Source organism: Vanellus vanellus (assembly GCF_965231255.1).
Source record: "Vanellus vanellus genome assembly, chromosome: 5".
Lineage (NCBI taxonomy): Eukaryota > Metazoa > Chordata > Aves > Charadriiformes > Charadriidae > Vanellus > Vanellus vanellus.
In genome coordinates, this window is record NC_138910.1 from 20,104,905 (window position 1) to 20,117,521 (window position 12,617).

At 40.1% G+C, this 12,617-nt stretch overlaps 1 protein-coding gene across 1 annotated transcript in view; it reads right to left on the minus strand.

The window, feature by feature from the left end:
• Positions 1-12,617, minus strand: part of KCNH7 (potassium voltage-gated channel subfamily H member 7) — a 253,766-nt gene that overhangs the window by 19,198 nt on the left and 221,951 nt on the right. Inside the window, exons 11-12 of the mRNA XM_082484494.1 lie at positions 9,252-9,457; positions 6,479-6,578 (exon numbers count right to left, since the gene is read on the minus strand). Coding sequence (XP_082340620.1) covers positions 6,479-6,578; positions 9,252-9,457 — 306 coding nt within the window. The remainder of the gene's footprint in view (positions 1-6,478; positions 6,579-9,251; positions 9,458-12,617) is intronic.

Genomic DNA, 12,617 nt, shown 5'->3' on the forward strand with positions numbered 1-12,617 from the left:
ACTTTTGTGAAAGCACCCCAAGGTGGCTTCTAGGCACTCTGGTAACAAAAATAACAATAACAATTATAGGAGCAGATGGAAAACTGTAGTGATGGGCTCTCTGATGACCACATACTTTTTGTTGGGGTTTTCATGCTCAAGATAAGATTCTGGGGACATGAGGTCTTGTTCCAAGCCATATGCTGCCTGCCAAGATATTAGTTGTTTCCTGGTCATTTAACCACCTGACACTCTGGCTGAATATTAGAAACTCTTTTCAAATTAAGGCCAAGCAAACTTCATCAGCATAATACTAGCAGTTTAACACAGTTAAGTAAGAACTTCAATTTTTGTCCAGATCCTTGCCCTACTTTCTTGCTGGAGACACAGCACAGTGCTTGGCTGAGCTGTCTATTCATGAAGTAAGCATTTAATAAATAAACTGGGGGAAGGGGACAAGAATGGGAGAGAGCAGGGGCAGGGGGCTATTTCCCCATTCTCTTGGTACTGCTTCACCTCATACTTTTAGGAAGGAGAATCAATTCCTGAAAGATTTCCTTGTCTTCTACATTGCCAGCCATGGCCTCTGGATACCTTGTGTAATAAAGCTATGTTAACATGGTTTGGCTTCTTAGCCTGCATAGTACCTACAAGCACTGCACACTTAAGATAGCTGTATTAATCAAGATTCAATTAGAAGTTTATTAGAGCTCTGCCTTCTGTGCTTACTTTGAGAGTAGATCAGTAGATACTTTTGGAAAAGTCTGGTCAAGAAGCTTGACGCTTCAAATTGAAATTAAGTACTATATAAGTCTGCTTCGCTAACAATATGCTAAAAATTAAACACTGCAAAATGCATTTTATGTCCCGCTTGATTGTTACGTTCTGTGTCAATGTGGGCAAGTGCATGCAATAATTGTGTAACAAGATTTTGTAAGAGCTTTCTTTTGTGGAGTTTTAAAATCACATGCATGGAAATAAAAATTCCTTGTTATGAATTCCCTGGGCCAGCTGACAAGAGTTAAAGATTAAGCATTGCTAGATACCTGAATCTCTGGTTAGTAATTTAACAATATAACTCCATTAGAGTTCTTATCATCCTCTCCACTAGAGTCTGTGGGACGATGTTCTTGGTTTTGGATCACAGCTAAAAATCCGGAATAAGGATTTATTTCAGTGAGGTCATCATTACATTCCCAGTTAGTATGTCCATGCTGATTTATTTAGACAGTATTTTAATTACCGTGGATATGATGGAAAGATTTTATATGCCCTGTCAAAAGAACAAAGAGTGGCTATGATTTGGCTGTGTAACAAGTGTAGTTTTAGCCCCAAATCAGTTTTCTCCTTGGAAAGTATTTCATACCTGATTGCTTCTAGGGCTTCAGGAAAGTTTCATGTGAGTGCCCGGAACAGGTCTAGAATTTTGACAGCCTTCAGCTAAGGGTTACATGAGTTAAAGTTAAATGCAAAGAATATCTTTTAATGAGAATAATTGGACACTGCAACAGTCCCAAGAAGGTTAAGAGTTTAGAGTCAACATTAACAAAGAGTTAAACAAGATGCCAGCAAAAGTAATAATGCTTGAACTCCAGAAAAGTCTTTTCAAAGTGTCACGATTTGCGCCAGACTGGCCACTGAAATGAATGACAGACGCTCTCCCCAACCTCTCCCTTCAGGGAGAGAAGGATAAGAGAGAAAGAGACTTATGAGTCTACTACTTTAATGAAATATTAATAATAAAATAATAAAAAGAAAAGATAATAGTATCAAAAAAGAAGATAATGAAATATATACAATATACACAAAACCAGTATCAAGCTCCCAGGATGATGATCATGTCACCAGCAGGCACTGGGAAAGTCCCAGACTGGGACCTTCAGCAACAGACTGGAACTGGATTCTGGATCTGGATTCAGGAATGCGCAGATCAGGATCAAAGGCAAACAAACAGACAGAGTCCTCCTCAGGTACTGGTGACTGAAGAAAAAGGGCTGACCCTTTGATCCCTCAGCTGTTATACTGAGCATGAGGCAGATGGGATGGAATACCCTGCTGGTCAACTTTGGGTCACCTGTCCTGTCCACTCGTCCCCACAGGTGTGACCCCTCTACGCTTTTCCGATTCTGGCCCTCCGATGGGGCAAATAACAAAGTTAGCTGGCCTTGGGTGTTATAGCAATAAGTATAAGCAAGAGCCTCTCTGCATACCATGCCTTGGTATGAATTATAAACATGAGGTCTTATCACTCTGGAAGCGGACTACTGTCTGAAAAATCATAGAATCATAGAATAGTTTAGGTTGGAAGGGACCTTGAAGATCATCGAGTTCCAACCCCCCTGCCATAGGCAGGGACACCTTCCACTAGACCAGGATGCTCAAAGCCCCATCCAGCCTGGCCTTAAACACCTCCAGGGATCGAGCTTCCACAACTTCCCTGGGCAACCTGTTTGATTAGATTGATATCTAATCTAGATCTAACTTCTTCCAGTTTGAAGCCATTTCCCCTTGTTCTATCAAATACACTGTTAATTTCAGAGAGTTCAGTTGGTTAGAAAAAGCTTAACTGAAAAGTAAAATTACTGAAAAGAAAATTGTTTCTATTTTACCTCAAACCAGGACACAAAGCCTCAAGTTTTCAAGCTTTCAGTGTGCTTACTTACACTCTGCCTGAAACACCTTTATGTTTGGATTTCATATTGATGTAACCAACTCTAGTGATGTGCCATTCAGCATGGGGTAATAGATCTGCACTCATAACTAGCAGGGCAAAAGAAACTTCCTGCCCCTATGCATTTCCCTTGAAATTAGCAAACTCCCACAGAACTACTAGAGGAAAATGAGAAATGAGCAAGCAAGGATTGTGTTCTGCACTGCTGAAAGAGACAACTGAATGTAGATGGAGCAGCTTATTGTCCCTCAGGCTTTAGCAGAAGACTAACTTGCCAACCCAGCTGAGAGCTTTATTTGGAACTGCCAGGCAGGAATACTGCTTATTTTAAGCAGTCATGGAGAGTTTCTTGGCTGACTGTCAAGAATCTATGGCAACTGGCTAAGGCTGCACCTGCACCTGTGCAAGGACTATCATTCATTATTCTGAAAGACTTGCAAAGAATTTCTTTTGGCTGAGAGCAAGAATAAGCTGCTATGTAGTGTGCATGTGAATCTTTGCAGGGGACCCCTTCTGGTATTGCAGTCCTTTCTGGAAACCAGAGAACAAGCTGGTACCTCAAGTAGTCTTGTACTCTTTAAAATCACATTATGGCAGAGCCCAAAGTACCAACTAAGATCACTTTTTGTTGACACGGGTAAGAAATGGTGGAAATATGTATAGATGGAGTAAGAAGGTCTTGCGTGGAATTGGAAAAGTAGTGGTACTAACTGCAGATGCGTAACAGAGAGCTGTGTTGATTTTGTTTAACCTCTGATAAAACTTGTGCAGGAATAGTTACCATGGCAACAAGGTCCAAATCAGGCTAGTATGAACTAAAGGCTGAGATAACAGAATCCCATTTTTAGCACTCCAAAAGGGAGAAAATCACTGATGATCACACCAAAGATGGAACAATACAATTTCAAGCTTCATAATATGCTAGTAGGTCAACAGCTGAAAGTAAAGCATGCCAGCAAGAAGACCATTTCATGAGCACACTCCCCCCCCTCCCCCCCAATTACAAATCAATAAGAATTTAGTGTGACGTAAAATATCAAAACACAAAAGTGAGAATGCTGGCTGTCTCTATCTTGTGTGTGCTTAGGAACTCCATCTTTTTTGCACCTTTAGGAAGTTTGCAGACGACACCAAGCTGGGTGGAAATGTTGATCTGCCTGAGGGAGGGAGGCCATGCAGAGGGATTTAAGACAGACTAGATCCATGGGCCAAGGCAAACTGTATGAGTTTCAATAAGGCCAAATGCCAGGTCTTACACTTTGGCCACAACAACCCTCGCCAACGCTACAGACTTGGGCAGGAGTGGATGGAAAGCTACTCAGCAGAGAGGCATCTAGGGCTGTTGATTGATAGGCTGCTGAACATGAACCAGCAGTCTTGGCCCAGGTGGCCAAGAAGGCCAACGGCATCCTGGCCTGTATCAGGAATAGTGTGGCCAGTAGGACCAGGGAGGTGATTTTAGCCCTGTACTCGGCACTGGTGAAGCCACATCTTGAGTACTGTGTTCAGTTTTGGGCCCCTCACCACAAGAAGGACATTGAGGCTCTGGAGCATGTGCAAAGAAGGGCGACGAAACTGGTGAGGGGTCTGGAGCACATGTCTTATGAGGAGTGGCTGAGGGAACTGGGGTTGTTTAGCCTGGAGAAAAGGAGGCTCAGGGAAGACCTTATTGCTCTCTACAACTATCTGAAAGGAGGTTGCAGAGAGGTGGGAGTTGACTTGTTCTGCCAAGTAACAGGTGATAGAACAAGAGGAAATGGCTTCAAGTTGCGCGCCAAGGGAAGTTTAGATTGGATATTAGGAAGAATTTCTTTACTGAAAGGGTCATCAGGCATTGGAACACGTTATCCAGGGCAGTGGTTGAGTCCCCATCCCTGGAGGTATTTAAAGGTGGTGTAGATACAGCGCTTAGGGACATGCTTTAGTGGTGGGCTTGTCAGTGTTAGGTTAATGATTGGACCAGATGATCTTACAGGTCTTTTCCAATCTAGGAGATTCTGTGATTCTGTGATTCTACTCTAGTCCTTCTGAGGCACTCTGCAGGATCGTCCCCAAATATTTATCATTGTAGATTAACTGTGCTGGATCAAAATATGATGCCACTCCCTCCTATATATAAAGTGTTGAAATCCATAGAATAAGACTTTACAAGCCAGTAATAACCTCTAATACTTTACAACCTCATACAGGATGTAGGTCACAGAAGAGTGACATTGAAGGTCTATGACTATCAGGTGTCTGCTGCATCTACGGCAACGTATAGAGAATCTGAACAGGGATCAGAGAGGGGTAGTAAGCCAGTGGCCAAAGGTATACTTAGTTCTTGGCAAAGAAATCTTACTATTGCACCTTCTTGTCAGATGGACTTCCAATGTACCACACTTGTGTCTAACTCAGACATTACCAGATACTATACAGTCATTACCAGTACTAAGGAGCTTGTTGCCAATCTTGTCGCTTCTTCCCCAATGGTGCAAGTTTGTTTTGGTTTTTTTTTCAAAGGTAAAACTGTGGGAAATTATATTCTTTCAAAAGTAATGCAAATAAAGGTCTCCAAGAGGATCTTCAGTGTAATCTACTGGGCAAGAACCATAAAAGCCTAGGTGTCTTGGTACCACATTGACACCTGAGAAGCCTATTTGTAATTCTGCAGCAGGCACAACATGAAAGATCACTTCAATCTTGTCTAGGTGGCAGCATATGTTTTCTCATAAGAAATGTGAAGGTTATTCAGGCAAAGCGCCTCTGTCAACAGATTCTTTGTGAAGAGCAGATTGAATATTTCATGGGGACATTTTCCTGACAGATTTGTTGTCAGTCTTGGCTTCCTGCCCTGAAGACGCTTCTTTGATCGAACGGCAATGTCATTGTTCTGAGTAGCCACAGTCTGGATTAAAGTCTTCCTTCTTTGAGCATTATACCTGCTATATACGTTTAAAGTGTTCCCATTTATTATCAGCTACTCTGCAACTCTAAAATTGGTATTATGCTGCATTTAGTTTTGGGGTTTAACTGTGAAGTGTGGAAGACAGGCATATCAGAAACAGTAATTTGTCAGACAAACCATTGGACCATAGAAGTGTAATGTTATTCAAGGAATTGTGCTTTTCCTACATAAAAATGAAAATCCCGAGAGTATCAGATTACCTGTCTTCATGACTGTTGCTGTCTGACCACAGCTACTATCTACAATTCCTGATATTTAGCAGTACCGAATACTGGTGACATAGTTTAATATTTCACTGAATTTTCCTTCATTAGGATTACTCCCAAAAGCCTCTAAGGTGAATGTATGCACAGAAAATGTTGCCTGAACTCTTGCCAGGACAACTATTTACACATTACTATATGAATCAAAATCTGACTATGGTGAACCTACTGTGTCCTGAAAACAAAATATTTTAATTCCAGGGAGAAACACTACCTACCATCAAGTTCAATGAAGCACTTTGCTGAGGAAATAAAACCAATGCTGCTAATAAATAATCCGATAGACTAGCCTCTCTAAACAGTTTAAAATATGGTATCTCAGAAAATGGATATTATTTAAGAGATAATACACATATATGTATGTATATCTCAAAGGCAATAAGGTAGCTTAGTGTTTAAACAGCTCTGCGCTGACGGGGTGAAGTGATGGAAGGGTTCAACTGATATCTTCTAGTCAGATATAATCATATAGGGCACAATGCACAGCTGCTCAGCTGGATTCTCAAGAGCTGTTACAGTAACAGCCAACATGGGACCCTAACGTACCCTGCATTACCAAGTGAAATACCAATGAATAATGAAGCAGTGCTGTCTAATGTAAGAAATGAAGTTAATTACCTTTCTCTATTTCACTTTGAAAGGACAATTTCCGTCTTCGTAGTTTGCAGTTATCTCCATCCGTATCATTAGTAGTTTGTGATCTTATTACGAGGTCAGACTTGATTAATGAAATATGAAACATAATGACAGATTAGTCCCATCTAAAGAGAGCAGGTTTTCAATAGGTGATTGACTGTTAATCATGTTCAAGCTCTAAGAAAGGCAGTATTATACAAATCAGTCTGCATCGACCTCTCCATCCCCAGCTAATGGTATTGCTCAATGCTGACATTAAAAAGTTCATGCAGATTGAGCAAAACCAACAATATCACCACCTGATGGTGAAACAAAAGTATCCTGATAATAAGCTTACACGGAAAGACACGTGTTCATGTGTTAACAGCTTCCTGAACTTGCACAGGTGTGGTTTAAGTAATCTTAGAGCAATTAATGAAAAAAATTAAATAACCTTTAACAGAGAATGTATACTATTGCGAAAAGTAATGTGGTAACTAATTGTAATTAGATTTATATTTAACCACATGGTAATGATTATAAAGGTTACATTTTACAGCAGTAAATATAAGGCTGACAAACAGCAGACACTTTACCCCTCATTATTTTATCTTTCTATACCCTCCCTTCCTCTCTGTCGGATTCAATTCAGTCTCATTTCCATAGCAGAACACAATGTTTTCTTTTTCTATCCATCTTATAGATGGATGTGCTTTTTTGCCATAATAAATACAAGACGCATTTAACTCTTCTTTCTACTTATGTAAAATGGAGAAATTTACAAATAAGCAAATATAACACCAATTATGCTCTTTGTGTACATACCCATGGCATTGGCTTCAGCCTACTTCCCTTCCCTGTGCTACTGAGGTTTCCCATACCACTCAAGTAAGCAGATTTGCATGTGGGAGAAGGGCAGAGGGAAAGAAGTGGGAAGTGTTTACATCTTTCTCTATTCCCTTCATTGTAAACCTGGTGGGTAAGGTGCTTCAGTGGTGGCCCACTGGTAGAATAACTGCAGGAAGAAAAAGGCACTTTTACATAAATAGGACAGGAGCAAAAGTTGAGGCAGAAGCACCTATTATTCAGATAACAAATCTGGATCTGAGTGATGTTTTGAAGATCAGCATGTGCTCATCACTTCTTTTGGGGGATGATTTTCTGGATTGCAATAGACAGTGGAAAGCACGTGGAACTGCTAGAGAAAAGTGTGATTTTGCAAGCTCAGAGGCATGGGTGAGCCTGTCCTCCCTTCCCTGTCTCTGTGAAGTCTAGTAATTTTTTCTTAGTGGCTGGTACAGCAGTAAGAAGTAACAACTGGGAAATTTCTAAGGAATATGAACAGTGAGAACTTTCTTTGTGTATTCTACACCACAACACAGAAGGTGGAATTTTGTTTCAATTTTCTCAGACCTAAGGAAAAAATAATGATAAAACATTGATGGCACTGTAATTGCAGGAAATAATTGCTCAGACTAAAATCGTTAATGTGAATTTATCCTCAAGGAATTTTTCAAATATGTGGACTTTCAGTTTTAACTTAAATTTATCACTAGACTATAAATTCGTCATCTTGTATTTCACAAGTAATTAATAATGATGACCTTTTCAATAAATACAAAAGGATGACTTTTAAAATAAAGATCAGAATTGGTCTTTTATTTTCAGAACCACCTTTTATTAAAAAAAAAGCTCAGCATAAAAAGAAGTGACATTTTCTTGCCAGAAGTTATATGTGTTTTACTTTCTAAAACTAAAGATCCACATGTGATTAGCAAAAATATCCCTAACATTTACTGCCCAAAACTTAGTGTTCTTTGTCTCCTTGTTTCTCAGAAGACCTTTGAGGCCAAATTATGCTAGTTTCTTCTCACTGAACCCCTGTTTTTCCTTAAAAGTATAGTCTTAAACCACAAAATGGTAGTCTCTCAGAAACAATGAAATGTAAACTAGTCATTATGTGGGCAGTGTGGTCCGTGTTTGGTGGCCAGTGCTGGTGTACCCTGCAACTTTCTAGCGAAAACTTTAGTCCCAGTAGCCTGAGCTGGGCAATAGCCTTTCCCCTCTCCCCTGCTGGCCGAACCTGCCCTTTTTTTCCCAATTCAGAATGACCCCAGCAGTCTGAAATAAGGAAATGCTAGTAATTTGTCTGCTTTCCTGAAGATGCAATCTGTGCAAAAAGGGACACTTAGGACAGTCACTGTGAGAAAAAGAGACAAAGAAATCCCTGCAAATCTGAAGACTGAGTGAAATTTGAGAAGCCCTTGTATGCTTTTAGTCTCCTAGGAGGTAGGGTGCACTCCAAGATAAGAGAATTAATGATTCATGTTTGAAAGGCAATTAAATATTTTCTATTTTTAGACACAGAATGAATCCAGATAATCTGATTTATCTGTATTTTATGGCTGTACAATTATATTTAGTGTCAAAAGTTCCCCTTTTGGTGACCCAGGTTATAGTCATCTGAAAAAAACATATTTTCCATGGCTTTAACAAAACATCCAAAATCCCCCTGGCTGAAACTTTAATGCTATTTAAATATAGAATCAAATCCTGTTAGATTAGCATCATCTGAATCATTCATTGACTTCTGCTGAGTTTAACTGACTTCAGTAGGAGCAATCAGGTGAGTATATTTTTTTAAAATAGGATTTGGCCTCAGGCTTTTAGCTTTTAGCTTTGCTAACCTTGTTTTTTCAATTTCTATTTTCAAGTTTTGTTACTGTGGAGAAAATTTAGCCCAATATTAAGAAAAAAAATCACTTATTGTTTGTACCTTTGCAGTTTCATCTCTCAGATTAAAAGTCAGTTCTAGATTGGTGAGGAAGAGATCAGAAAATTCAGGGTACATATCCAAAACTTCTAGTAGATCTTCTCTCTGGATCTTATGTAAGTCACAGTAAGTTAAAGCTCTCACATCTGCATTTGACTTTCCTGGTTTTGCATAAAGATGTACCATCTCTCCAAAAATATCATTTTTCCCTGCAGAAAGAAAATTAGATGGAGATTATTATTTTAAACATGAGTAAACCATTACATTGAATGATGTATTTCTTTATGATAATGGTGGAGAACTCTTGATTTTATATGAAGTGATACAATCAGATTACCATTGCACATATGTTGTTATAAATCAAAAGTACTATTATTAAATATTAAAAGTAAAATTATTTAAATCTATGAAATTACATAGGCATATACTTGGACTAAATAAAAGGAAAATCTAGTTTCATCTAGTTTTTCTTCAGTTCCATCAAAACAGCATGACTAGAGCAGGTTTCTTTCTCCTTTCTTGTTAAAACATTATTTGCTGATTTAAATCATATTGTTATGATGACAAAATTGTAATTTCTGTTGTTTGGTAGAGTCGAGGACCTGTCTGGCCTGGAATCTCATTTTGTTAAGAATTACATGAAGAAACAGACCATCCTTGAAATATATTTAGTAGAAAATGACTTTTTATATTTTTCAGAGGGAATACGATACTTCTAAGATGCAGAAGTTGTTGTAAAGAACCTCTTTAAACATAGCTGCCTCTGTTTTGATTCTATTACAATTCTATTACAATTCTTTCAATCAATGTTGACGCATTCATGGTACCTGTTTGCTAAAATCGTAATCTGTGTTTAATTGCTCATTTTTCCCAATTCTGCACCTAACCTTCATCAATGCAGAGCAGCCACAGCTATAGACCCATGAGAATGTGCTCTAAACTAAGGGTTGCAGGACTTACCTGTAAACTAGAGACTAGGAGGGAACTAGGAAAACATTTGTGGAAAGGAATAGTGGTCATAGCAACTGAGAAAGATTGCCTGGTAAAAAAGAATACAGGGGTGATTTTGCCTCTCTGTTAAACATTTGTGGCTTTTATATTAGGTTACTACAAGTAGTTCTAGTTTCTTCCTTTTCTAAAAAGGAAGCTGAAAACTGTGCGAGCAGCTTTCAGCTGGGTGAGCTAAAAGATGCAAAAAATAATTTAAGGGCTGATTTACAGTGAGGATCTTAAAGAGCACAGTCATGACTTATCAACAGGAAGATTAAGAAGCAACCTGATTATATTGCATATATAGAATCACAGAATAGTTTAGGCTGCAAAGGACCTTAAAGATCATCTAGTTCCAACACACCCTGCCACGGGCAGGGACACCTCCCACTAGACCAGGTTGCTCAAAGCCCCATCCGACCTGGCCTTGAACACTTCCAGGGATGGGGCATCCACAATTTCCCTGGGCAACCTGTTCCAGTGTCTCACCACCCTCATAGTGAAAAATTTCTTCCTGATATCTACTCTAAATCTAGCCTCTTCCAGTTTGAAGCCATTACCCCTCATTTTATGCCCTTGTAAAAAGTCCCTGTCCAGCTTTCTTGTGGGCCCCCTTTAAGTACTGGAAGGCTGCCATAAGGTCTCCCCAGAATCTTCTCTTCCCCAGGCTGAACAATCCCAACTTTCTCTGTCTTCATAGCAGAGGTGCTCCAGCCCTCTGGTCATCTTCATGGCCCTCCTCTGAACCTGCTCCAATGTCCTTCTTGTGCTGAGGACTCCAAAGCTGGACGTAGTACTCCAGGTGGGGTCTCACCAGAGCAGAGTAGATGGGGAGAATGATTTCGCTTGACCTGCTGGCCACGGTCCTTTTGATGCAGCCCACGATCCGGTTGGCCTTCTGGGCTGCAAGCGCACATTGCCAGCTCATGTTGAGCTTCTCATCAACCAACACCCCTAAGTCCTTCTCCTCAGGGCTGTTCTCAATCCATTTGAAAAATTACTCTGTACTAAATGCCTCTAGAGTATAATAAGGAATGCCTAGCAAGAATGAATGGAAAGAAATTGAAGCAAGATAATGTTATACTGGAAATAAAGCACACATTTTTAACAATAAAAATGATTAACTATGGAAATAAACTGCCCAGAAAAGTGATTACTTTTTCATCTCGTTATGTCTTCAGATCGCAAGCCATTGTTTTTCTTTCATCGAACACAGTTCATTAGACACAACAGATATTTAAAGGTGTGAAATGTAACAGGGGTCAGTGATATAACAGAGGTTAGCCAATATAGTCTAATAGCCCTTCTGGCCTTGATGTTTATGAATGCAGAATATTCAAGGCATATAACACCTTCTCTGCAATATGACTATTGACAGGATTGCATTATTTTTGTATCTTCTCTGAAAAACTGAAAGAAGTGGTAGATTCTATGGTCGAGAGTGTCCCTTGGGAGGCAATTTTGAAGAGCAAAGGTGCCCAGGAAGGCTGGGCATACTTCAAGCAGGTGCTCTTAGAAGCACAGGAGAAGGCCATCCCCGTGTCTCGAAAAACAAGTAGACGGGGAAGAAGACCAGCCTGGCTAAATAGAGAACTTTGGCTGGACCTCAGGAAAAAAAGGAAAGTTTACATTCTCTGGAAAAGGGGGTTGGCAACTTATGAGGACTATCAAGATATAACAAAGCTATGTAGGGGGAAAATGAGAAGGGCCAAAGCTCAATCAGAACTCAGCTTGGCCACTGCAGTTAAAGACAATAAGAAGAGATTCTTTCAGTATATCAATAGAAAAAGGAAGACTAGGGAAAATGTAGGCCCACTGGTGAATGAGACAGGTGCCCTAGTGGTGGAAGACACAGAGAAGGCAGAGTTACTGAATGCCTTCTTTTCTTCGGTCTTCACTACTAAAGCTGTCCCTCATGAATCCCATACTCTGAAGGCAAAGGGGAAGGTCTGAAGAGAGGAAGATTTTCCCTCAGTTGAGGAGGACCAGGTCAGAGACCACTTGGCCAAGCTGGACATTCATAAGTCCATGGGCCCTGATGACATGCACCCGCAAGTGCTGAGAGAGCTGGTGGATGTTATTGCTAGACCACTCTCCATCATCTTTGAACGGTCATGGAGAACAGCAGAGGTGCCGGAGGACTGGAGGAAGGCTGACATCAGTCCAATCTTCAAAAAAGGCAAGAAGGAGGACCCAGGGAACTACAGACCGGTTAGTCTCATCTCTGTCCCTGGGAAGGTAATGGAGCAACTCATTCTGGATGTCATCTCCAAACATGTTGAGGAACAGGAATTGATTGCAAGTGGTCAACATGGATTTACCAAGGGTAAATCGTGCTTGACCAATCTGATAGCTTTCTATGATATTATAACTGGTTGG